The sequence below is a fragment of the Botryllus schlosseri genome, chromosome 9 (assembly GCF_051294905.1).
Source record: "Botryllus schlosseri isolate E-star chromosome 9, Bs_hap1, whole genome shotgun sequence".
Taxonomy (NCBI): Eukaryota; Metazoa; Chordata; class Ascidiacea; order Stolidobranchia; family Styelidae; genus Botryllus; species Botryllus schlosseri.
Window position 1 is genome coordinate 8,082,182 of NC_137244.1, and position 26,637 is coordinate 8,108,818.

The following is a 26,637-nucleotide window of genomic DNA, read 5'->3' on the forward strand; positions in this document are numbered from 1 at the left end:
ACCATCCCTATATCTTACCACTCCGATGGCGCATGCCAATCTACCGCCATATCTCAAAAGATTAGCGGTTTGTAGAGAATTCCTGCCAATAGCAACGTCCACGCGTACGTCTTCTGTTCCACGAGAATTTCTCCACAAGCAGACCAAGGCCGAATCAGTGGATTCGTAGTCGAAGCCCGTAACTCGTCCCGGCACTGTTAGAATACAAGCAAGCGGATAGAAGAATTCCACGTTGACTAGGAACCTACTCAACATATCGGGAGTACTTAAAATATACGCAGATAGCAATGACTATTACCATAAAACTGGCTACTTTAAACATAGCAATCATTGAAATCTCGTTCAGCAAACATTTATCACCCACACTGTAAAAAATCTGGTAGATTTACTGGGAAATCTCTGTAAATTTTACCACAAATTACCGGTCGCAGCCAATTACTGTGCGTAGCTAGTCATTTTACATTTTGATATGTAATATTACCTTAATATAGCTGTAACGTAAGTTACCAGAATTTCTTCGCAAAATTACTGACAGTTACTCGTTACTGCAGTTTACCGGGCTATTGGCAAAATTGATTAGCTTCAAAATCGCTGCAGCCAATGTATACGTAGAACTGAATGTTACTGATATATCATTCTATAGAGGCGATTTGACCTGATTGAACCTCGTTTGCGAGACTGGGGTCTGTCATACCGAAATTGTTGGCCCTAGTATCAATTTAAGCTTAGCAGGGTACAAGAAATAACTGACGATCGTAGCTAATGTGGTACACCGTAGCCATATTATATTATAAGGCAATGGCTGTACGGCCAGTCTCGCTGGTTACATTCGTTGTCACGGATAAGGCTGATAAGTTAGAAAATTAGTTCAGGATGTATAATATTGCTCGGGGAAACTAGAAATATCAGCACCGCATGCTCAGCTAACCATTTGTTAATGGCGGACAAGGCGACCTGTAATAGGTGACATTAGGTGACTGCTTTTTCTGAGATTCGTAGTAAACAACCAACGCACAACTGTGACATCACAAGCAGCGTCTGGTTAGGTAAGTACAGTAAGTAGTGAACAACACATGGAATATACATCAATTTATACGAAATTAGATGAAAAAAGGGACTATATGCAATGATAAATGTTTCTGTATGGAAAAAACGACCCAGATCAAACATTATAACGTGGCCAGTAAATATTATTGGTGTCATGTGTCAGCGGATGAATACCATTTATTTCGAAATCGTTCGAGTGTCGTCTGGCCAGTGGCCATTAGTGAGATTTGAGCAAAGGGTGGAGCGAAGCTTGTGCTTGAAGAAAGTGAACACGATCGTTGAAGATTCCTAGGAATGCTGAATGGCATACGCATCTTAAAAGGTAATACAGTACTACATAGTATTTGTTACCGTGAATATCTGACTCTGCACACCAGCCCTCGATGACTTAGATTTCATGATTGATATATTTCATTCGCCGCATTCTCTGTTCTATTTTGGGATATTTGTCGACTTATATAGTGACCACATACTCCGCTGCGGAGGAGTTGAAACTGTTGGCTTGTTAATGTCATTTTCGGGCCATAGCATAGATATATTTTCATCCACTGCTGGATTTGTTTGCCACACCTTAAATTAGGAACCTTTTGCTTCAATACAGAGATAAAGTCATGAATCTCTGCTATGTCATGTAAAAGGCGGAGCCGTCATCACACAATGTGCCAGTACCGGTACTTCAAAACATGTTATATTTTTGTTAGCCTATTTGTCTTAGTCTTTATAATGTCATGTCCACTGTCCAGGTTAGGAACTTTGCTTTATATAGCTACTTACGCACGAATTCTTTTTAGTGGAACTGCAAGATACTACTTACACAGAAGGAATGAGAACGAGAAAAAGAAACAATTGGAAGTTTGGCCGGTGGTGGAATTAATTCACGTTTTCTTGAGACCACTCGTGTTACTGCATGTCTCCTAAAGAAGAATTAGACCTCCAGCAGCAATATTTTTCCATCGATAACCACTTCATCGTGATATCATGAATGAATATACAGTAGGGCTGTTCAAAAATAACTTTTTTTCCCCGATTCAAGCCGGTCACCTCTTAAATCGTCAAGTTGCAGTAGAAAACCTTGCTCACCAAATTTCACTCGATTCCAACCAGTAAAGGCCTCCGCAGATCCAATTAAAAATTTTAATTTATTATGGAAAATTAAAAAAAAAAATTCCAAATTTTTTTGCCAACCCCATGAAATTGTTGAGCTGTCTTCAAAGACGTTGCAAAACAAATTTGAGTCAATTCCGACCAGTAGAAGCGGAGTTATGTGAGTTTTTCGTTGCTAAATCACGGATTATCCACCAATCAAGGATAATCCGAGAAATATCATCGAAAAACTCACATAACTCCGCTTCTACTGGTCGGAATTGACTCAAATTTGTTTTGCAACGTCTTTGAAGACAGCTCAACAATTTCATGGGGTTGGCAAAAAAATTTGGAATTTTTTTTTTTAAATTTTCACTAATAAATTAAAATTTTTAATTGGATCTGCGGAGGCCTTTACTGGTTGGAATCGAGTGAAATTTGGTGAGCAAGGTTTTCTACTGCAACCTGACGATTTAAGAGGTGACCGGCTTGAATCGGGGAAAAAAAGTTATTTTTGAACAGCCCTAATATACAGTTTATTCCAATGTCGTTTTGTGGATGTGAAGAAAATGTTGCGATATTTTTGCATCGGGTTGCTTTGCGATAGGTATGGATGTACGTGAATTTACAAGCTGGTATGTAATCCTGATTTACAGGAACAGCATGTAGGTAGGTAGGCGGTAAAATGACAGTCTCGATCGCAAATGTACAGGAGAACATGTAGATTAGATATACCGGAGGTGACTGTAACATTACAGTCTGGCGTGTAAAGTGAGATTACCGGACGAGTGTAAGTTAAATTTACATTGACTAACGGTAATGTTAGATTACCACGAAATGTCTGGCTACCGTGCTTCCAAACATTTCGCGGTAAATCGAGGTTTTTATTTTTTACAGTGCAGTCGCATGAAAATAATGGTGAAATTGCATCTCAGAATTGAAGCGATGAATCACTTAAATTAGTCATTAGCAAAGAATGATTGGAATTTATAGATAATAACCCATATGAATATATGATAATAGTGATTCTTGCATATGATCTGCGGCCTGCGTAAATGATCAAAAAGAAATACAATAAAAATACGTACAAGTATAACTCTTAGAGCACTTCATCGCTAATCCCGGAGAAGTCGCTTGGCAAAAGGTAAGGGTGATGCAAACCTCATATAGATAGCCAGCACCAAGGCCCGAGAATTCCCACCGTGAATCCGTTGTGCTAAAAACAGGACATGATTACTATCGTTTTTCTGAAACATATGCAAGATTTTTCGATACCTGACTTCCCTGTTGTCTTCAATATTGAGACCTTTAAACGAGATCAAGTATTCCGTGCCGTTGTATGGTTTGTCCCAAGATGCAAATATTGAATCATTTGAAGCTCTCAAACTTGGTATTGGTGTCTCATAAGGTGCTAAGAAATTTAAAAACAAGCACAATTTACAAGGTAACAGGCAGAAATTAAATTACTGACATGGACGGCCAAAAATCCACACTTATACCACGTCTTTCATTGCGTTGATTGTCGTGGTTTGTGTCTAATCATTTGCAGCAAAAATCGTACAATCCAGTCTAGGATTGTAGGATTGGTACGCCGATCGCACGTGACAAGCGAAGGGAACTCGCAGTTTCAAGTTACTTGTGATGTGCGATAAAACAGTAAAATATTTAGCCCTCGTTGTCTCATCTCCACTGGTAAATCAAGCTCGGCGTGAAGATTTGATATGGCTTGTAACTGATAACAACTGGGTTTGCTGAAGAACGTGGAGTAAATGCATCCAAACGGTCCACCATCGCTCCCTCATTAGACTAAAAATCACGCTACGAAAGTTTGAAAAGTTTGCTCGATATGCCCAGCTTTCCGTTTGTGAATACTTAGTGACTTTCTGCCGTCAGCTTCACCCGCAATCACACAGCATAAAAAACGAAATAAGCTACATGTAGGTGGTCAGCAAGTTGTGCTTACGGTAATAATATAAAGAATGCAACGTTTTCTACTGTAAAAGTCCAAGATGGATAAGGGACTTATCTTGATTTAATATGTTTATTGCATCATAAAAATCCAAATCCGTCCGATAGGGCTCTTAGCAACCGTATAACTTGATTTTGCGGTAATATCTGTCGGAAGTATGAAACTGGTTGGTCACTCAGATCAGTATCAATGTAGCAATAGTCAGATAGCTGGTGAACATATTGTCCCGTCTAACCTAGTCCGATTAGGAGTTGGCGAGTCCGCGTCGAAATTGTTGGCCAAGCGACGGGATGTATTGATTTGATATTATATTATTGTTTGATATTGATTATTATTGCATTTATTGTTCCAGTTGATGAATTTGCTGGTACTCAAAAATGTCAGCCTGCACTTTGGCATTGTGGCCTAATGTTGCCAAGTCGTTGTTGGCAAGTCATTATTATAATACTTCGTGGAAACGTAAAATTGGAGGTAGCAATATGACATCACGATCATCGTTCCCCAAATATTGGGAACCGAAAAATGGGCATACAACCTGTAATCACCAGCGAGTTGATTAACAAAAAGGCCAACTTTCTGCATTGCTCGACCTCGATATTACACTTTTACAGCTAAATTTTCGTGAGTTGACTAAAAAAAGCCATTGCTCAGACTTGACTCCAATATAGCCGTTTTAACGCGTCATCGCCTTCCTATCGCCCCTTCGGTATTTTCGCCCCCTAGACCGGCAAATCGCCCCCTGGGGGCGATTTCGCCCACGTTGCGGACCACTGGTGTAAGCTAAGTGAAGAAATCCATTTGAGCACGGATAAACGGTGGGAGTAACTAGTAACCCATCGTATTAATCAGTACTCAAGAAATAGTTCTTGGTTTCAAAAAGGTTGGTGACCCCTATGACGCACAAGGCTAATACTTGTGATGTAATAATGGGCAATCGAGTCGAAAAATTCCATGATTTTTTATGAATAACCCAATAGAATATCGCACTATTCCTGTTCATCAATGTTCATTGTTCAATCACTGTGTTGGTTCTTGTACAAGAAACAAGAAACCCTTCATTTGCAAAGAAATCGATTAGATATGTGAAATAAATCGATTACAATTACGATTACTTCCGATTTTTGTGAATGTAATCGATTTCGATTACGATTACAAACACGACTACCGCCATGTCTGATCCCAACCAACAACGCCAAGTTCTATGAACCTAAATATTGGGCCGTATGCACCAACATTGAACACGTTCAAGTCTGATCGTCTGTTCGCTCGAACATAACTCAAACGAAACATCAGTTCAAAATTTCTCGCGATGCACCATCAATATTTAAACGCCGTTCAGACGAACTGATGATCATTGAGACGAGCTAGCGTTCAGTAAATAGATGCTCAATTTGCACCCTGAAAAGCTACTCAAGGCCGACCGAATGGTAAACAAAACAAGTTTTTTTGTGGTACTCAGCGGCAGGGCATGGTATGGTATGGTATGGAACGAGAATTTTCCATACTCCATACTTGCCTTACTCGCTCCATACCATACTTGCAATTTTCCATACCATACCAACATTGTTCCATACCATACTTGATACATATTCCATACTTTCAAATACTAAAATATCGTAAGTATATTTCCTTTTCTAGCACCTATATTATTGATATTTCGGATGTCAATATTGCTTAAACTAGCCATGATGCGAATCTATCTCCTGGTAATAGTTTTACAGAGTCTGTTTTGGTGAGGTCTAGTCCACGGTGGTGTGGTACCGTGTAAGTCTACTCCAGTGGCGTATCCAGGGGGGGGGTTTAGGGGGTCGGAACCCCCCCCTTTTCAAAATCCTAAAAATTCATGTCAAATATAGCCTCTAATATTTGCTAATTTATTAGTTCAACATATTCATTTTTACGTATGAGAAGGTGAATATGGCGTCTTAATGTTATTTAAGGGGACTAAAACCCCTACAAAATATTGGAATTATGCGCCGAATTAGTCGAAAGGATAAAATAGGTCGTTATATTTCGCTAATTGCGTACGAATTCTGCGCTTGGTCAGCTACATTTCAGCTGTGGCAGATGCTAACGTTCACAACTTTCTTCCCTCGATTTCTCTCTCGCCTTGCTAAAACGAGAGACGCATTTTAGGAAAATCTAATCTAATTGGCCGACGCGATACCGCCGATACGGACAAAGACAAAGTTGTCGGCAATGAACATCGCCCGCGAATTCGCTATGCCTGCTCGCCTTGAAATCCTAATTAAGAATTGCATGGCGTGTTGATTGATCAGCGAGACGCAGACACGGCGGCACCGGTACGACAATGCTATTCTCAAATCCACATTGTCTTCGCGATTATCGGCGAGAAATGCCCTACGATTGAAATTCACATTTCAAATTACAAGCCTAAAGCGATACACGTTCAGTCGTTCAAGTTCCCGATTGTTAGGTGGCTGTCGTTGAAATACAGGACTATGTTGCCGCTGAACGGGAGAATTGAGTAGGCCTATTAGTAAAGTTAACGTAATGATATCGGCTGACAAGGTCCTCTGTCGCTCAAGTTATTATCCCAGTGTGTACTCTGTATTAATAGAGTGACTTGCGTGCCTGCAATTAAGGGCTAATTATCTTCGCGCGTACTACACGCTCGACCGTGCTAGCCTCGACCGTAAAGCCATCGAAATGCACACATTCGTGTACAGCTGTACACTCCACACCTCTCTGTGGCGATCGCGATCGCCCTCGTGTATGCTACCGCACTATTCCGCGCTTGTTCGTCCGCTGCGATACTACCGGCTGTGCGCATAATATAGTCAAAACCTAACAAAATCGTGCATCTCTGGCCGGAACTAGGCGCTTGGAGACCGGCGGCGTTAGTCGGTCGGCTCATGACTAAATGTGAGCATTTACGAATTTCGTTCAATCATAACGTAAAAACACGAAATTTCAGGCATTGTCTGTATCGAATTCGTACATCTCCCACTCACCGCAAATCTCTTTTAATTATTGAACTATAATATATCGTAAATATTCGCCTTGGCGTGTAGACGAGTGGTCGTAATTATGACGTCATAATAGGTAATTTCACTTAAACCCCCCCCCTTTTTCGCGCTCTGGATACGCGCCTGGTCTACTCTATAGCTTCCGCGAGCAAAATGAGATAGTCAGCAGATTGTTATCGAGGACCGTCCATAAAAGGGACAGGTAACATACGGCCCGCGACGAGATTTTGCCCGGCCCGCGGACAGTTTCCCGTCTTACATGATAATGTGGCCCGCGGCCCCAGTCAGCCGAGATTCTCCACCACTTGCTTGAACGTAAAATTTTAGTGACTGCGTATGTAATTAAGGTGCGAGAGTGCGAGAGTGGAGCTTACGCGTAAGTTCGTCGAAGCGAGAAGACTTGCATTATCGGCATTTATCATGTACTCAACCATAATGAATTGATATATCTTGGTGAATTTTGGGTACCGGACTTATGAAACGCTTTGAAATCTTAATTAAGGATTGCACCGTGAGTTAGTTGATCAGAGAGAAGCAAACATGGCTACGCCTGTATGACAATGCTGTTTTCAAATCCACATTGTATTATCATTATCGGCGAGAAATGGTTTTGAAGCGACATTGCTGTCGATAAAATACATTCATTAAATACGATTTATTCCCTGTATATATATGCGCAAATAATGTATCCATTCAGCAATCCGGCTTGCCAAGTACTTAATTTTCCTATATACGGCCCACCGACTAGCGAGGTTGCCCGCCCCTGCTCCAGAAGAATATCATCGCATTTCCGCTACATTGGCATGATGCACATGCAAGTTTGAAGTAAATACTCGCACCCATAAAATATCCCAGCTACAGGCGATTAATACTGCAGCGATCTGCGTGATTATTAGTACAGCATGTGGTTGGAGTGCGAGAATTTCAAATGTCTACCCCACACCCTAATTTATAATCCTAATGCGAGAGCGTTTGAAATATGACCAATAAGATATCTCGGTATGCAAATAGTATAAATGTGCGGAGCGGACAATCTTTCAGAAGAAATGTAATTATCAATCGCATTGAGCAATTAGTACGTTGCATCATGATTAGAGCCCGACCGATATTAGATTTTTGGGCCGATACCGATAAAACCGATATCTAACACTTTCACCGATAACACCGATATATTCAGCCGATATTCAAATAAGGTGGAATCTACCTCAAAAGGCGCATTTTCAAATCTTCAGAGCATTCATTTCAACAGCTCTACAGTCATTGACATACTTGAACATGAAATATACTGGAAAAGCTGTATCTGAACATATTGCAAGTATAAGCTATATGAAATACAGCAATATTCCCAGTCTAGCGGTCAAGGATTATAGTTTTCTGACTTCCTACCACCATGTGACGTCACGAAAATTGCCGATATATTTTCACCTCCAATGGCCGATACCGGTAATTCTTTCAAAGTGTGATATCGACTCGATATTATCGGCGAACCGATAATCGGTCGGGCTCTAATCATGATTGCTTGTGAGCTGTCGTCACTCAAGGAATGAGGTATAGTTGGAGCTGCCTACATTGCCAATTATTGCGTCACGTGATAGACTATGCTCGGAGACGTCGTGTCTAGACTCAATAGAATATCAGATCAACATCTGTTGTCATTATTATATCACAAAATCATGTTATTTCAAGTGCTCCTAAAACCGTTGCACAAGCGCGTATTTGTACCTATACAGCGTCCACACATAACAAAAGCGATCGTGTATTGAGTGAGCAGCGATCAACGTACGATTCATGAAGCTTGCACAGATCACGATAAAATGTATAAAATACCAAAGTATGGAAGTATGGAAAGGTCGTTCCATACCATAGATTAAAATCTTCCATTCCATACCATACTTGCATTCTTCCATATTCCATACCAAAATATCGATCCATACCATACCATACCATGCCCTGCTCAGCGGTCGCTAGCGCGATGTCCATTTCAATGATGAGCACCTGAGCACCTGAGCCCATTCACAAAACTCCGGCTATATTTCTGTAACCATTTTCGAATCAAATACCATTGCTAGCTTTGCCATCATGCTTTTAAAGTTCCAAAATTATGTCATGGCTTTACTGGCGATGCTCTGCCAGGAGGTAAATTGAAGTACAGGGCGAAAATTTACAATATCCTGGCTTATGAATATATATTTGACACCACACTGTCTGTAAAAATCGAGTGCCAATGGCGCTTTTCACCCACTGTCCTCACCCCGCACAACTTGTTCTGTGTGTTCACAGTGCGTGTTTTGTTGTTCATTGTTTTACCCACATTCGAATCTAACCCGAACGGAATGAGTGTCCTGTGCTTCCTTAATTCCTTGGAAGTACCGTACTGTCACCTTGAGAATCATCAGTGCTCCCCTAATCAATTGCGCAAAACTTGCCGAGATTCCACCATTACTGTGTTCTCTCAATAGCCCGACAATCCAATCCAACTACCATATCTGCACAGCATATATTCAACATTCTGAACTGATAAAGTAACACAAATCGACAGACTTATTTCATTGTTCATGATCATGTTGTATACTTGAACAGTTTGTGAAAAGAACTGAAATCCTTCAATTTGCATTTTTGTCAAGTAAATAGGAATCTCCAGGGTCTGGTCTTCATCATCACACAATAAATTATCATGATAGCCAAACACATGAAATGAAAATAGTCTACAAATACAAACTCATCCAAGTAAAAACCTTTTCATTCAATCATGAGTACTGCACAGTGTGCACACCTAACATTTTCTGCTCTAGACACGATAAAATACCATGCTATACATACCCAATTCTTTCAAGCATTATTGTAAGCACCTTGCTTTCATTCAATCATGAGTACTGCACAGTGTGCACACCTAACATTTTCTGCTCTAGACATGATAAAATACCATGCTATACATACCCAATTCTTTCAAGCATTATTGTAAGCACCTTGCTGGAGATAAAAGATTATTTGTTATAGAATATGTAAGATTTGTACATCCCTTATCATAGTGCCAACCGAAGTATTCTTCAGAGTCGATCTAATCATTCACTATATTTCGATTGGTGGTATATACATATTTTTGGCGAGTTGACTCAAGCATCAAACTTCGGAATGACGGTCAGTCAAAATATAAAGTAATTGACTTTCGGACCAAGGTAGTTAGTCCCATCATCACACAGGCACAGTAGGCTACATCAATATCAGAATGGACAGCCTTCAGTTGCATGTTGATGCTATTGTAGAAATTGAGATGAATGTGGTCCATGTTGATGTAGGCAACATTCCCCCAACATGGTACAATTCCAAATCGGTCGAGCGAGATCGTGTAATGGTTATGCGTCCGGCTTCTCGAGCGGTAGGTCGTGGGTTCGATCCCCGGCCGGGTCATACCAAAGACTCGAAAATTGGTATCCGCAGCTATCCTGCTAGGCGCTCAGCAATCACGGATAGCATGGAGGAGAAAAAAAAACGGGGGCGCAGACTAGATGACCTCATGGGGCCGTATCGCAACTCCGTCGTCAAAGCATCTCGATGGTGCAGGCGAAAAAAAATATCATATCTCTCTCTCTCTCTATTTGTACATTTCCATGACTGGTTTATTCTTGATTTCACGGTCCTACCACTCGAGTATTCTTGTAGTCATTGACTTTTAGGGGAATTTGACACAGACAGCAAACTTTGTAATGATATTCAGCCCAAATCTCTAGCAATTGACGTTCGACCCAGGGCAGTTTGTCACCTCTTTGAGCATGAGCAGTAAATCAATATCAGAATGAATGACCTTCAGTTGCATGTTGATGATATTGTAGAAATCGAGATGAATGTGGTCCATGTTGATGTAGGCTACCTTCCCCCAACATGATTCAATTCCAAAACAGTCATATTATGCACATTTCCATGACTGGTTTTTTGATTTCTCGGTCCTATCACTAGAGTACTCTTGCAGTCATTGACTTTTAGGGGAATTTGACTCAGACAGATAACTTTGTAATGCTATTCAGCCAAAATCTCTAGCGATTGACATACGAGCCAGGATAGTTAGTCCCCTCTTCTTTGCGAAGTACATCAAAATCGGAATCGATAACCTCCAGTTTCATGGTGATTCTTTTGTATATGTATGTGTCTTCTTCCAACATAATATTATTGCATATTATGCACATTTTTGAGGATGGTCTCTTGGCCGACATCACTTGATAATGCTGGTTCTCATTGACTGTGACCAAATCCGAGAATCTCCAGATTAGTGAAACGCTTTATCGTTGTTAGGACGTGTATATATTTCACTCATGTAACCTAAAACCTGTAAAATTACTATAATATAGAGATTTGCAAGACATGCGGCTCCAAAACTACAAAACTACAGCCGACCGCGAGCGCAAATCACAGGACCACGATTCCTGACGTCTAGTACAAATCCATACAACTTCTGCTCCCACTACTCAATCGACAGCCTACATCATTAGCAAGCAAATCAACTTTCAGTTTTGTCTTGGGTCCATTTTACTAAATTCCGTACTCATACTTCATACTAAACTTAAAACAGTTACATAAAAGAGGATTCAGCAATTCATGACATGACGTGACATTGGCAGCCGACAGCTACGTGCTTTCCATTTCGCCAATATGGAATCGGTGTCTCGTGCACATCAAAGATTCTACTAATACACACAGGTGTGACGCTGAAAACCGTCGTGGTACACCAAATATATTACGCTAAACGTACCGGGATTCCAACCCGGTCATTTGGGCTATGAGGACAATCTACTGTAATATCGGCTGTACTGGCATAGCTTCAATGATGGTGAAATATATCAAACTTTATAGGGAAAACGCCTCATCAATTGCACCCAGCAGGGTACTTCAAAAACTGTACACTGTATACAGACGTCAGACTTGGTCATAATTTTCATTTATTTTTGACCCAAAAGTCTTTCATTCAAACCTACAAGGCGCAATACAAGAATATTGCATCTTCATTACAGGTACCTTGAGGCAGTCATATGGATTTCCTGGTTCACCACTATACTCGCTAATACCGGTATACCGATCAACTAACAGTAAACTGTAAGCCATTCGGCCTCACATTGGTGTAACTGGGTTCGGAAACATCTAAAATCTATTCACACAGCTTAGAAAGTCTGCTAATTTACGGAAAGATAGCAAATTGTGCACCTACGTCTTCAACATGAACCAATTTACAGTCAACCAGTCGCGAGAAACAGGAGACCACAATCAGCGACTATCAAGCCAAAGCACTGAACTACATTTTAAACAACCTCCCGCGGTTGTTTACTTTTCGATCAAATTCGGCGCGAATGAACGCTAGATCACTGACGTTTCGGTGTTGGTGCTTTGGAAATCTCTCCTGAACCCCTGTTTGAGCTCAGTTTGGGTTCAAAACATGTTGGTGCATACGGCCCATTATCTAGTGATAGCGATGTTTCAGCGGAAAATACAGGTCTTGCAATATCATGGCTAAAATCCCCAACCACAGTTATTACTTTCTGATTAGATTAGATTCCAACACACATGGAATACACAGATCCAAGTAGAAGATACACTCACGGACAAATATCGTTTCATTGTTGATTACGACGTTTGTAGAAGCATCATATAAAACTATCCGGTATATTAATCCCGGTATAAGGTCCGTTACATTGGTGCCTGTATCATTGATATTAATGGTGAAGAACTTTCGCTCTATAAAAAGAAACAAATACAAACATGTTCGTAGTACAAATTAATGTGCAAATTTACCTGCTGGTATGTCACCGCAAGCTTGCATGGATGTTATATTTCCTTCGTAATTTGTTATGATCCCCGTTATTTCCGAGACAACTACCGAACAATTGATAAATGAATCTATATCCGTTTGAGACTGCAGTATTGAGCAATCGGCTGTAAAAGAACGGGGCTATTATAAATGTTTTGAAGTGCTTAAACCAGACTTAAAGACACGGTGACTTTGATCCGTTGATAATATGGTGATTGCGATGGCGGCTACTATGTGAAGTTGGCAAACACGTGATAGAACTAGTATGTCTGTGTGATGTTGCAGTAATTTTTCAATCTATATATTATTATAGATCGCTCATTCCCGAGTTCACTTATTGCCGTTCCGTAGTTGGATACCTTTTATTATTAAATCAGCATTCGACTTGCCGTTCCTTGCTTCCTATCGTGACTGTAGTGTAAAAGACCACAGGCGTAAGATGTGCAAGTGAGAAAATCTCGATATTGTACGCGAGTAGGCTAGGCTAAACGGAAAGGAATGTGTCAGGCGTAAGGGTCATCGTCACGACTATAGTGTGAGTCAAACTTTCTATTCTTCCGACACTGTCTCTACTTCACCTAGTAGCCTACTATTGATTTTACCTCGGTAATTAAAAAATGTTTTTCTCAAGTTGTAGAACTTTGCCATACTTCTGTGATCACTTAAAAACATGTAGTATGAGTCCTCGGACGATTTTCTCCTAACATAGTCGACGTATACGATATGGAATGGTTCAAAGATATTTCGGTCAGTCTAAGACATGGGTCGGAAGCCCTTTTCGTCAAAGAAGTTATCTTCACCTTATATTTTCAATTCTCAATGTCATTCCAGCGTTACGTCACAACTTACAGACCATGACGGCTGAAAAAATAAATAAAATAAAAAACAGGTAACTAGCAAAAATTTCAACTTGTCACTGCAAAAAGGTTCAACACTGAAATATTACTCGGTTTTTAACTACGCGTGTACTTGGCTTCGAAGAAGGCTTTGATCCTTACTTGTGAGTCATGTAAATATATGCCAGTAGATTCATAAATGGTATTTTGACTTATCGGTGATGTATTAACTAGAATGGAAATGGAAACAACTACAGCTAAACTCACGGAGACACATTCCGTTTCGCCGAATGAATCCTGCATTGCAAATTGAATTATTGCCACAGTTGTTGAAATAAGATGAGTCGCATTCAGCGACATATTGACATTGTTTGCCGTTTCCAGTGTATCCATCATTGCAGGTGCAAATGTAACTTCCATCAGTATTGTAACAAGTAGCATTTTCGTGACAACCGTTGTCGTACAAGCGTTCACATTCATTGAAATCACAATATGTGCCATTTCCAATGTACCCTATAATACAATTGCAATCATAACTTCCATCGGTGTTAGTACAAGTGGAATTTTCGTGACATCCATTCCCGTTTGAAATGTGGCATTCATCTAAATCACAATAAGTGCCGTTTCCAGCAAAGCCCTCATTGCAAGTGCAAAAATAACTGCCCTCGGTGTTGGTACAGGTAGCATTTTCGTGGCAGTCATTCCAGTATGAGGTGTGACATTCAACGAAATCGCAATAAGTGCCGTTTCCACTGTAACCAACACTGCAATTGCAAGTATAACTGCCCTCGGTATTGGTACAGTTGGAGTTGTCGTGACAGTCATTATCGTAAGAGCTGTGACATTCATCTATATCGCTGCAATATGTCCCGTTTCCACTGTAACCGACGCTGCAATTGCAAGAATAACTGCCCTCGGTATTGGTACAGTTGGAAATGTCGTGACAGTCATTGTCGTAAGAGCTGTGACATTCATCTATATCGCTGCAATATGTCCCGTTTCCACTGTAACCAACACTGCAATTGCAAGTATAACTGCCCTCGGTATTGGTACAGTATAGGAGTTGTCGTGACAGGCATTGTCGTAAGAGCTATGAAATTCATTTAAATCGCTGCAATATGTCCCGTTTCCAGTGTACCCGTCAATGCATATGCAAGAATAACCTCCATAAGTGTTGTTACAAGTGGCATAATCTTGACAATCATTTTCATAAGAGCTGTCGCATTCATCGAAATCGCAATGTGTGCCGTTACCAGTGAAATTTGCATGGCATTCACAACTATAAATGATGCTGTTTTCATTCGCTCTTGTAACATTTTGACAAGTGGCGTTGGCGTGACAAACATCACTGGCACAGTAGTCGATGAGCACTGAAAATGGAAAATATTAGCATTTCAGATTTCAGTTTTGAAGGAAGTCATCATTCACTCGCAAATAGACCTACTATCAAATACTTCGCTTGGTATTTACACTTTATGGTATTTGAGGTAGCATTCTGATGCGTTTTGCATTCCAAATCTGGAACATGTCGAAATAGCGTTTTTCCGTGTTTCCAGCTTACTCGTTCTTGTTACCCATATCAGGGAAACGGTAAATTGACGGACATTTCACTCGTTCCTATATCCTTTACTTTGCTTACTCTTTATAAAAATAATCACCTTATCATGAAGTGACATCAATCTAGGCAATAAGGCAACGTGAAATTTTTCAATAAAGAAGCACTGCAGTCTTAATATGTCGTGGTTTCCTTCAATTAAGTAGCGTGTGGAAAACATATGATGTGTCACTCACATTTGTTGCAGATGCAGTACCATATCGTGTGTACTACAAAAATACTCTCATTTTTCATCAATAAGGATGAGGCACAACCGGCACCATCTTCGTTATATCGTTCTTGCGGATTGTCTATTCAACAATATACATCTACAAACATTAATTCCCCATTAGATCAGAAGGCGTTCGCACAGAAGTACTGGTAGCGTATAACTATCGAATTTGACCAACTGAACATGGAACGACAACGACCGAATTTTTGCTCCGTTTTACTTCGCTCGGATTGAGAACAGGATTGTTCGCAGCAGCGTCTGTGTGGGATCCAAATGCAATCGTCCAGGACGTGGAAGCTACTGAAACCGGTCTTGATTGGAAGCACATGTTGCAAGTAGCGTCGAGAGTCCGTGCTGTACTATCATGTGGGTGCAAAGTGAGTGATACATCATATGTTTTTCACGTACTACTTGATGTCATGATGCATTTTCCACTTGCAGCATTTTGTCTGTATCTCATTTCTATGACAAGTTATGCCAAGTGCAGCAACAATTTTATCCAGATTTTTAAAAATGTGTTTTTTTTTGCAAGGCGTGGATACTACGATACAGTACATCACATGTTCAGGATGTGCGTGGAATGCCAGTCTGCAAGGTCCCGTCAGATAAGGCCTACTTGGGAAAACATTGAATAGCCAAGCCCTATCACTGATGCTGCGGCCCGCGGCGTCATCAAGAATTAGGAAATTGGCCCGCGAGCACATTTGAGTTTGAGACCCCTGCAAGCATAATAGACTGAGATCAGATTTCTAGTCTGACCGACGCAGATTTCGTAATTGAAAATGCAGTACTAGCACCTATACGTTACAAACCTATGTAGTCACAAGCTTATGATATGTCATAAAGTTAATGATGTATTATGATATAGTAACAGATCCTATATGAGATCTAGGGAAAATAGCCAGTGTCAAAACAGCAAGTGGCGAAAAAGCGATTCCAAAATAGCGAGGCATCAAAAATGGCAAGTATTAAATTAGCGAGAGTCATGAAAGTGAGGGATTTAACATTGCGACGCAGTTAAACAGCGGAGTGTTAGTGTGGTGCCACGTAGGACATGTTCATTGACCATGTAAAATATCGAGAACCAGTTACTAAGATATTTTGAAATTTTTTAATCGATATCAATCATTTCCTGAAGACAGGGATATCTAGATGTCCCTGATAATAGAATTAAAATTCGAATGTCCCAACTGTGATTTAACTTACGTGAGGTGATATTCAAGTTCCCTACCGCTACTTCTGTCGACATGTCGTTGTTTCTGTACGTCAGAGTGATGTTCACTGATTCCTCTTCAGTTATGTTGCATACGGGCATCTGAGATAGATTAAATATTGGAAGTAATATAGAGCAGTGGTTTTCAACCTTCGGTCCGCGACGACCTTCGTGCCGGTCCGCCAGGTATTTTACAATTTTATACCTTGATTACAAGATGCGAAAGGTACGAGCTAACTCACCAAACCGCGCAGTTTGCATGATCATTCGTTTTCGATTTATTCATTTCGTGCAGAACCGTAACTACCGCACCCAAACCCCTTATTGAAGGAGGCCCAAAGTGATTTCGTGAATGAACATAAATTATAAAGTATTTCTTTGAAACTTCATCCAACTTTAAAAAAAAAAAAATCCGCGCTTCTCCCGATTTAGTCTCACTAAATGCCTTGATTATTGGGTGCCCTTCCCCCAAGAAACACGCATGATATATAGGAATAGGCATTCCAGCGTCAGCCATTGCCGCGCTGCGACGCACCAACACATAATGAAGTTTAGGCGAACCTAGGACTCCGAAAAGTGTGCCAAAGATTCGGCAGAGAGAACACCTTGGTCGAAAAGGCCTGCCCTTTGTTGACCGAAAACTTCGATATATATGTGTCACATTGTCCATAGGCACCTAAATGGCTGGCGCAGAATCTCGCCGTCCTGACAATCTGTACCCAACAAGACAAATACCATCTCACAGAGTACAGTTATTTTCCAGTGAAGAAATACTTGGAATTGTGTGCGTATTCTAGTTTAGTGCGCTTGGGCGATACCAATATCTATTCACTATGTATAACAGACAGTGCGTCATGAAATAATGACATACAACAAAGTAATTATTCCAACACGCCCGCCGAATATGTTTAATATTGATGACGTGTCCTGAATTTTCCAAGACAACGCCTTACTCAGCTCTACAGGAAAATATGATAATTCTGAAAAGATTAAAAAAAATTTGGGCAACATATACGCAATTACTAATATTATTGACCGATTTGGTCATGAATTATAAAAAATTTCCGCACTTCGCGCGATTAGGCTTCATATACTCTCTGCATACACGGAGTAGAATGGATGTGTTCGCGGTACTTGTGAAAAAATCCATCTAACTGTAGGAGGAATAAGACCAATCCTTTTTGAGGGGTTGGGTGACGAAGTGGTTTTGCGGCTCCGGTTTTGTGGATGGCCAGGTATAGCTGTGGTCAGGTGTTTTCGTGCGGCGCATTGTATCTGTTAGCAGGAGTTGCCTACGTCTGGTGTTGTTGGCAATAAGCATTGAGCAAGGTAGCACGACAAGGTGCTTGGTTCGACTCCGAAACACTTCTTCTCTCGATATTGTCGAAGAGAAGAATATTATTCCAGTTGGCGTGGTCGGTTACATCCATGGCCTACGGCGCGAAAGACTGTAAAAGACTCTCGACGATCGCACGTGTATCTGGGCAAGGCAATTTTACTTCGACTCAGCCGACTCACTACCGTAAAATCACATGGATGCCATCATGAACATCATCAATTTCGGTCAAACCCCTCAAAATGTCACTCTATAGCACCATATACTTGCAAAAAAACGGCAGCATACTTTAACTTTTCGGTTGATTTCAAATTTTGAAAGCCACCGGTCCGTGAAGTATTTTTCCAAATTTTACCGGTCCGCGAGGTGAAAAAGGTTGAGAACCACTGATATATAGCACAAAGAAGGGCTGTATAGTAAAAAACTGTTAGGAATAGTCGCTATGGTAGCCAATATTTAACTTGTGAACAGTACTTAGCTATTGGACGAGAAAATCATCTCATTCCATATCTCCTTTATAGTCTATTATTCAGTAACAATATCTACCAGTGGTTCTCAAACTGGGGCCCGTGGTCCTTTTAGGGTCCGCAAGAGAATTATTCAGGACCGCGGAGCACGTCCCAAAAATTCAATCGATTCAGAAAAAACAAATTTTTGGATTATAAAGAATTTCAGGCAACTTATTTTCAAACCAAACTCGATGACAGCCCGATATTGCATATCGTTTATCAACACATATTAGAGTACTTTGGTGCAAATTATTCACCTTTAAATGTCACTGTATTTCATGATCTTATTGAGCCTATGAATACCCACCCAAAACAACGCACTCACAATTTTACAGAAATAAGTCTACCTGTATTCTCAATTATGACAGCATCGCTTGATGGCATTGAAATACTATATATTCTAGGGGCGGGAAACGTGCGGGTACATCATTGGCATTTCGGCTGTGATGATTTCCGCACCAGGACACGAAATATATCAATTAGGAATGGTGGGAACCCCTAAAAGGTTTAGGTTCGTGTGAACGCGAACGTGAACCTTATGACGCCACATGACGTCATATTGCCAATTCAAATGCTTCATTTCAGTGAAGTGATACATAAATGTTCACGATAGCTAGCGACGTCTCAGGCCTCATAAGCCACAATGCTTAATGAAGTACATGCTGGCGTTTAAAACGTCACCAAATGTATCAACTGGAGCAATCAAATGCTATAATAAAATCAATTTTTTCGTCGCTTTGCCAACAATTTCTACGAGGACTTGCAAGGGAATACAAGCTTGTGCCTCAACGGTTCAGGCCAGACCGGACAATGTATTAGGCGTCTGACTATTGCCACATTCATATTATGCAGAGGGTAAAACGGATTTTCATACTTGCTACCGATATTGCCCCATTAACAAGTTATGTAGTAGCCAGCAACCCAATCGCATGTATTTGGTTTTTATGATATAATAAACATATCAAATCAAGTTGGATCCCGTACGCCATTAGATAACATTGTATCGTTTACATCAATTTCACTGATTGTTTGAATAAGCATAATTCGCTGACTTCCCACATGTAGGCTACTGTATTCCGTTCTTGATGTTGTGTTATTGCGGGTCCAGCCCAGTAGAGAGTCACTAAATATCCACACAAGGAAAGCTGAATATTCCGAGCAAACTTTTGTAAAAAGAGCAAGTAAAATATTTGAGATTGGCAAGATGTATTCTCGTTTAGTGTTTTTTTTTCTATGCTACCAGTGCTATGCATAAAGTGTGCCGAAGTTGAAATGCGAAGAATTTCAACTAATGATGCTATAATGACATGAAAAATGGTAATATGTGAAAGTCGTTCACAGTGCAGAACCTACCCAGGTTCGTTTGTGAACGTTAACCTATAAATTTCGGAGGTCCACACACAGAACGGGAACGTGAACCTCACGTTCACACCATATACCTAATATCAATGTCTGGCCAACATACGACTTCACGAGAAGTGCGCTGTCAAAAAGATCACTGCTGATAAAGCCGTGGCCCAAAATCATCACCGGATGTTTGCTGTAACCTTCGATATTGATATGTCGAAGCATCGAATAGTCCCAATTTAAGCCACTCGCGGTACAAATGCGGCCCGCGGAGGAAATTGATGTTCCCTGTGTAAAAATGTGAATTGAAAAGGCCTTCGCGCTTCACGCGACAAGAAAACAACTGCATACTGATTTTCATAACACTGGTTGTTGCTTACTAAGCCGATAGAAGCAAATTAATAGGTCTTGCGTCTGCCGTTAGCTATTTTGGTTCGGTCACGAATCGCGTAATTCCGTTTGTTGGTCTGGTATACAAATGATAGTAATGAAATTAAACGTAGGGGTAAGATAGGTCGGAAGGATTCACCCCCCAGAGATTAGGCTGATCGCCCTACGAGGCAAAGGCACTGTTTTCGTGAGTTGATTGTGAATAAAAACCGGTTGAATATGATTCACGATATTGGAGTTGCGTTCTCAAAAACCCAACCAAACATTGCCGAGCTGGTCGCGTAAAATCTACTATACCTGTCACTAGGGTTGCATTTAAAACAAACGGTATTTTAAAACACCAAAGGCCTTTTAGAGAAAACAATTTTTTTTTTAATTGTAAAATTATTTCATAATTGTGCAAATACTTTCCCAAAAACATGTTGTATGAGCCTACGGACAATTACCACCCGATATAACCGACATATATCGAATTTGAATGGTTGGAGCCCTCAAAATAGTCTGTTCAGCATTTATGGTACAGATATTTCGTCAAAGGAGCTATATTGACCCTATTTTTTCAATTGTAATTGTCAATCAATTATGACGTCACAATTGAATATTTGTGACGTCATGGTTAAAAAAAAACATGTTTTAAATTAGGGCCTTGTTTTAAACATGTTTGTTTTAAATATAGTTTTGTTTTAAATGCAACCTTACCTGTCACATTGACACCATAAAATCAAACGATCTGTTTTGTTTATTTTGTAAGCCTGTAAGGGAACGTGAGTCTTTTAAAAATTGCGAAGACTCCGTTTCGTGAATTTTTTAAAAAGTTCGAGAACCACTGATCTATACCAACCCATATACGCTGTATTATTCGCAAATCTTTCTATGGCAGTTATATGATACATGAATGGGGGAGCAGGCAAAGTGGGGATGTCAAAGCACGACACCATTCGACAGTTCTCTTCCAAGAGTATTGTACAGGAATTGCTGGTAATATGGTGATAATAATTTGACCAAGGAGCTCAAAAGTTGTCGCAGGGTAATCTAGCAATTAAGTAGACGTCGAGGGCCGCAGCAATACAATAATGTTGTTCAATCTCTAGCGAAGAAGGTCGCATATGTGGAGATATGGAACAGTGTTATAGAAAATGAGTCGATTTTTATGACTGTAATTCACAGAGGTGGTCAAAGTAGTCATCGTCAGTACTTAAGTAGAAGAAAAGTACCAATAGCGGTACCACCCCTTTTTCTGTTGCCCTTGTTACGTCGTCCGTTCGACACCGTAAATAAGTATATTAGTCTATAAAAGTACTTTTCAATCTTTTTCAGCACAACCCCCATTTTTGTCGAGAAGAAAGATTTCATTCCCACGAACCTACCGAAAGTTGTTTCACAGAAACATAATGAAGATATTTTGTTCAGATGTGCGACAAGTAGGCAACGTATTCATGATAAAGACAACTCTTTTTCCTAGTTTTGATTTCGACTAATTTTTCCAAGTACAGCTCAAATGCGAATCTCTACTCAGCTAAGTATCGACCGATACTCAAAGTTGAATGCACGCCAATTTTCGCGACTCAGATGATGTGATGTGTTCCGTATGCGCGGTGTCCTACAATAAGCCTAGAGGTGGGTCGTGCTACAAGCCGGCAGATACGGATGAAACATGAAAAATATCAGCCAGGTGTAAATGACTTTTGTAGTCGACACACACCGTGAATACCACAAACAAACAAACTATTCGAGTAAAGCTCCATACATGGGCGGCATTTTAAACGAGAGGTGTTTTTAAAACTCTTTGATTAAACATATTTTAAACCTGCGGTTCTTAACCTTTTTTCCTGCAGCGCTCCTTTTCGAAAATTGCTTAGGTCTGCCCCGCACCGCATTTTAAGGACGTTAATAAAAACAAGGGGTAAGAGTTCGAAGTCCATACCATCTGGTACGAGCCCGGTGTACACATCCCGAATTCACCTCTGTGACTAGCAATTAGGGAGCGTTAATTGTATTGGGTGTTGTTTCATTGCTTTCTGTGACAATTGCCACTGAAGTTTCAATTTTCAATTTTCAAACGTTGTATAATTGTGCCGTAATTGGATAAATATTGTGGACTCGCAGAAAAGAAATAGTTGGCATATGCAATATTGAGAGATTGGGATCCTCAACATTGGCGTGGCTTTAGCAGTTAACACCCAGGCTTTGATATCACTTGAACCGAATTGATGGTTTGGCCGTAATAACGCAGCATGATTAAGTAGTCCAGGCTCAAGACATTCTTTGGTCCGTGGTTCACAAATTCAGCTTCAGTTTCAACTAGCCTACTTCTTTGGCTACAACTGTGTAACTAGATATAGGATTCGATTTTTCTGCAATTAGGGTACATTGATTGTATCGAGTTTAATATAATACTGATCGATACGCGAAGTTTGTAAGGCTCTTTGTCGCCATAAGCCAGTGGTTCTCAATCTTTTTTAGACACGCCCCCCTTTATGATTGTGGCAAATTTCGCGGCCTCCTTATCGTCATGTCACAGAATGCAACCACAATGCAGGTAATCCTAAAGGATAGTTTGATGGCAAGGGCGGTTATTACTGTTGATGAGAGAAATATGAAATATGAAAGTCGGGCTATACACAGAGCAATAACTATGAATTGGAGGCGAAGCGCGCGAGGCGCGAAAAGAAATCAGTTTAACGCAGCTTCGCGCCCCCCTTCAGATGATCTCACGCCTCAAGTTTGAGAACCACTGTCTTAAGCAGAAACAGGCCAGAAAACAATACAGGACTCGACGCCTGGCAAATTGACAAATCTCAGCATTGAGGTGGAGCGTCAAAATAAATGTAAGCTATATGTGGGCCCTAGTCATGTATGATTTTGAACGCATATCATGTTGAATAGCATTCACTTGCATTTATGTCGCGCCATTCTAGAGTAGTGATGGTGAATATTGAATGCCTGTCACTACTCGGTTTATTTACAAATGATGTGACAGGATACGATTGACCCACTGCAAAAACTACAGCAGCGGATTCTCCGTATCATTGCCAAGTTCCCAAAGGGGCCTGAATGTGCAACTGATAAATTGCAACTAAAAAGATTTGGTGTTCTAAACATAAAATATGAGAACGCAAAAAAATTGCCAATTTCATGTATCAGTTTTATTTCGGTCACTGCCCCACTATTTTTTAACGATTACTTCATCTCGCACACACCGGCGTCCTCGAGGAACAAATGCCATATGATCAGAGCGGAGTACAGCTTAACAACGCTCATGGCTGCATCAAAAATGCCGGACCAGAAGTGTGGAGCAGCATCTTGCAGTTTAACCGATAATCGCCGAGCATGTCCACATTCAAGTCGAAATACCAGCAACTTTGCTAAGTCAATACCAGTCAGCCCTTGAGAGTATCGAGCCAAAATCTGACACATCGACCTCGCCTACCGACATAAAAATCCTGCATTCATTCTCGTCGCTTTCTTTCGTGTTGTCTTTTCCTCAATCCTGTGTACATGCCTCTTATCTACATAATGTAGGCCAAGTTCGGTATCTGATTAAAAGACTAACCCAAGTCGTTCCGGCCACTCGTATCTTTTCATTATGTCGCAATCTTGTGGTGTATTGATTTGAAAAAAAAAATGATGACATGATGATGAGGCCAACCATCCAGTGTTGGGATCAAGTCACTACCTTCGAGTCACGAGTCATTTCGAGTCATTGCACATTTTGACTCGAGTCAAGTCAAGTCAATCGATTTTCAAAGGTGACTCGAGTCAAGTCAAGTCACTCGGCTTTTGGAGGTGACTCGAGTCAAGTCGAGTCAAGTCAAGTCAAGTCACGAGTCAAGCCACAATTCAAGTCAAGTTGCCTTTCCAAGTATGAAGCATGATAACGTCATTGCATTTTGCTAGCTGTCTAAAATACAGGTTGATTGGTCATTGATTTCGAACCGATGAACGAATATAGTGTTAAATATACACGAAAGAAGGCGCTCTATCGCTCACATATAGGCTACGTAGAACTGCTAAACTACGTAAGTAATTGCATAGCCTCAGTTCATAATTACCATCCAAAATAAAGAATTGAGAAACGATTTGATAGGATATGCAATACATTACCCATTTACAAATTGATATGACACAATTCGAGCCTGCGCCAATTGGTGAGGACCAATGTTCCCCCTAAGCCGCGCACGTGCGCAAATGCGCAGTGCTGACACTGTCTCTGCGCACAGAAAATCTAAGTTGCGCACAAAAAATCCGAAGTGGTGACCTTTTTTTTAGTCGTTACGCATTGTTGTCCAAGGGTCTGCGCAGTGAGTTGGTGACTGTGCGCAGATTGGTCAAAAATTAGAGGGAACATTGGTGAGGACTATATGTAAACTATATTCGAATTCAATTTCAATAAAAGAAGGGGTTTGGTTAAGGTAAGAACAGAGAAGAGAAATATACATTTTGCTATTATATTACTTTATAATACTAGTTTACGACAAAGTTGAGTTGTAAGCTTCGACTTTGTTTGCGGTCAATATATTTGTTAGAGTGAGAGAACAATGGAGGCTCAGTAAAACGCACGATCATTGAATGATTGGTCGCTCTCGCGGGTTACACCAGCGTTTCGTGAACAAACCGAACAGACACAAGATACAGTGATTTTTATCGACACTGATTACTTGATGACTTGAAATTGACTCGTGAATTTTGCTCCGAGTCACGAGTCAATCCACATTTTTGATACGCCGAGTCAAGTCAAGTCAAGTCATTTTAGCAAAGTGACTCGAGTCAAGTCAAGTCATACCAAAAAGGTGACTCGAGTCTGACTCGAGTCAAGTCATGACTCGAGTCATCCCAACACTCATTTATACCTTCCACAAATCAGATCCGTCCAGCTCATATTCCTTCAATATTTCGTTTGTCGACGATCCGGTAATATTAACTTGCACGACTTTATCGTGCACGGGAATGCGGAGAAGCCAGCATGGTCCATTCTGCAGTGGTTCGATGGCATAACCCGTTGCGGTCCACGGCGCAGGACCTATAAGGATAACGCAAAAACGGTAATAAATCGTCGGGACCAGATAAAAAATAAAGGGAAGTACTGCAAGTAAATTGAGCTCCTTTTCAGGTCTGATTACGCACAATTTAATTTCCGAATATCTCGGTCAACGATGTTGACAAGACGGCAAATATTACGTTTATCATATGTATTCATAAGTAGGATTTGTTCCCTTCAATCAATCAACCAATCGACAGATTATATTTTCATCTGCTCAAGACACACACACAATGTACAATGCGGTATAATGCGATGAAATGAGCAGATAGGGGGATGCCGAGCGGCCAATCAGTTCCGGTCTCTTGAACTGGCATCAACCTCGAACTATAGTGCCCGATGCCACAGTCTTATTCGATGTTATTCTTTTTTCGTGGGTCCTATTTAGAAGCTATTGCTTGCTCTTTTCCTTTATCGGGTCTTTTTTCTAGGCTTGTTTTTGTCGCCGTAAGAACAACGACACAGGGGACTAGGAGCCCAGAATAACCTCCGACGGCGGGGATCGAACCCGAGCGACCTGCTTGGATGGCCCCGACGCTCTCCACCACGCTATCTCCTTCGAGGACGCTCAATAATGCCAAAATGTCTTTTTTTTTTCAAATATCAAATTAGTTGCTCACAATTACAACAAGACTTTCAGTTGAACGTTAATTTCATGAAAAAAACGTAGTTAAGAAACTTGCAAACGCTGGTTTGAAAATGGTTTTCCAACAAATTGCCATACTAGTTTATATTCGACGAAATGTCGCAGTTTTTCTAGCGCATGTTCGAACTTAACAGACATATTATAGTCCGATCAGTTTATAGCAGTGCTTCTCAAACTTTTTTAGACACGCTCTCCTTGATGACAGTGAAAGAATTTGCGCTCCCCCTTTATCGCCATATCAAAAATATTTAAAAAAAAAACACACACATCGAATGTTTGCAATCCCAATGCATAGTGTGACTGCATGGTAGATTTTGACTGCTGAAGGAATTCTCAAATATTAAATCCGGACTATATACACGGAGCAATAACCATGATCTGGAGGTCAAAGTTCACTGTACTTGACTGCCTCGTAGCACATTATAAGTATTTTTGCGATCTTGATGTCTAATCCCTACCATCACCCCACTTGGGCATAGCTAACACGTAAATCAAAAACCTATTGCGCGGACCGCGCGCCCATAAAACTGTAAACTTTTTCACAGGACAAACAATTTTTATCTACGGGTCCTGGGTGTTCGGCAGGAGAATAATTCAATTGAGTACTTTTGGG

At 40.6% G+C, this 26,637-nt stretch overlaps 1 protein-coding gene and 2 long non-coding RNA genes across 3 annotated transcripts in view; 1 reads left to right on the forward strand and 2 right to left on the reverse strand.

Annotated features, from left to right (window-relative positions):
• The first annotated feature begins 365 nt into the window (after positions 1-365).
• On the forward strand, positions 366-1,886 carry LOC145447141 (uncharacterized). The gene is made up of 2 exons (XR_013917464.1): positions 366-1,369; positions 1,839-1,886. It is a non-coding gene; the product is annotated as an uncharacterized LOC145447141 (long non-coding RNA).
• Positions 1,887-1,921: 35 nt separating this feature from the next.
• The window catches only part of LOC145447147 (uncharacterized), a 286,300-nt gene continuing 261,584 nt past the window's right edge, over positions 1,922-26,637 (reverse strand). The window contains exon 3 of the long non-coding RNA XR_013917470.1: positions 1,922-2,654. This is a non-coding gene — a long non-coding RNA (uncharacterized LOC145447147). The remainder of the gene's footprint in view (positions 2,655-26,637) is intronic.
• LOC145447125 (uncharacterized) overlaps positions 14,679-26,637 on the reverse strand; it is a 469,805-nt gene continuing 457,846 nt past the window's right edge. The window contains exons 11-13 of the mRNA XM_080325546.1: positions 25,191-25,360; positions 16,752-16,860; positions 14,679-15,089 (exon numbers count right to left, since the gene is read on the reverse strand). Coding sequence (XP_080181672.1) covers positions 14,695-15,089; positions 16,752-16,860; positions 25,191-25,360 — 674 coding nt within the window. The 3' untranslated portion in view covers positions 14,679-14,694. The remainder of the gene's footprint in view (positions 15,090-16,751; positions 16,861-25,190; positions 25,361-26,637) is intronic.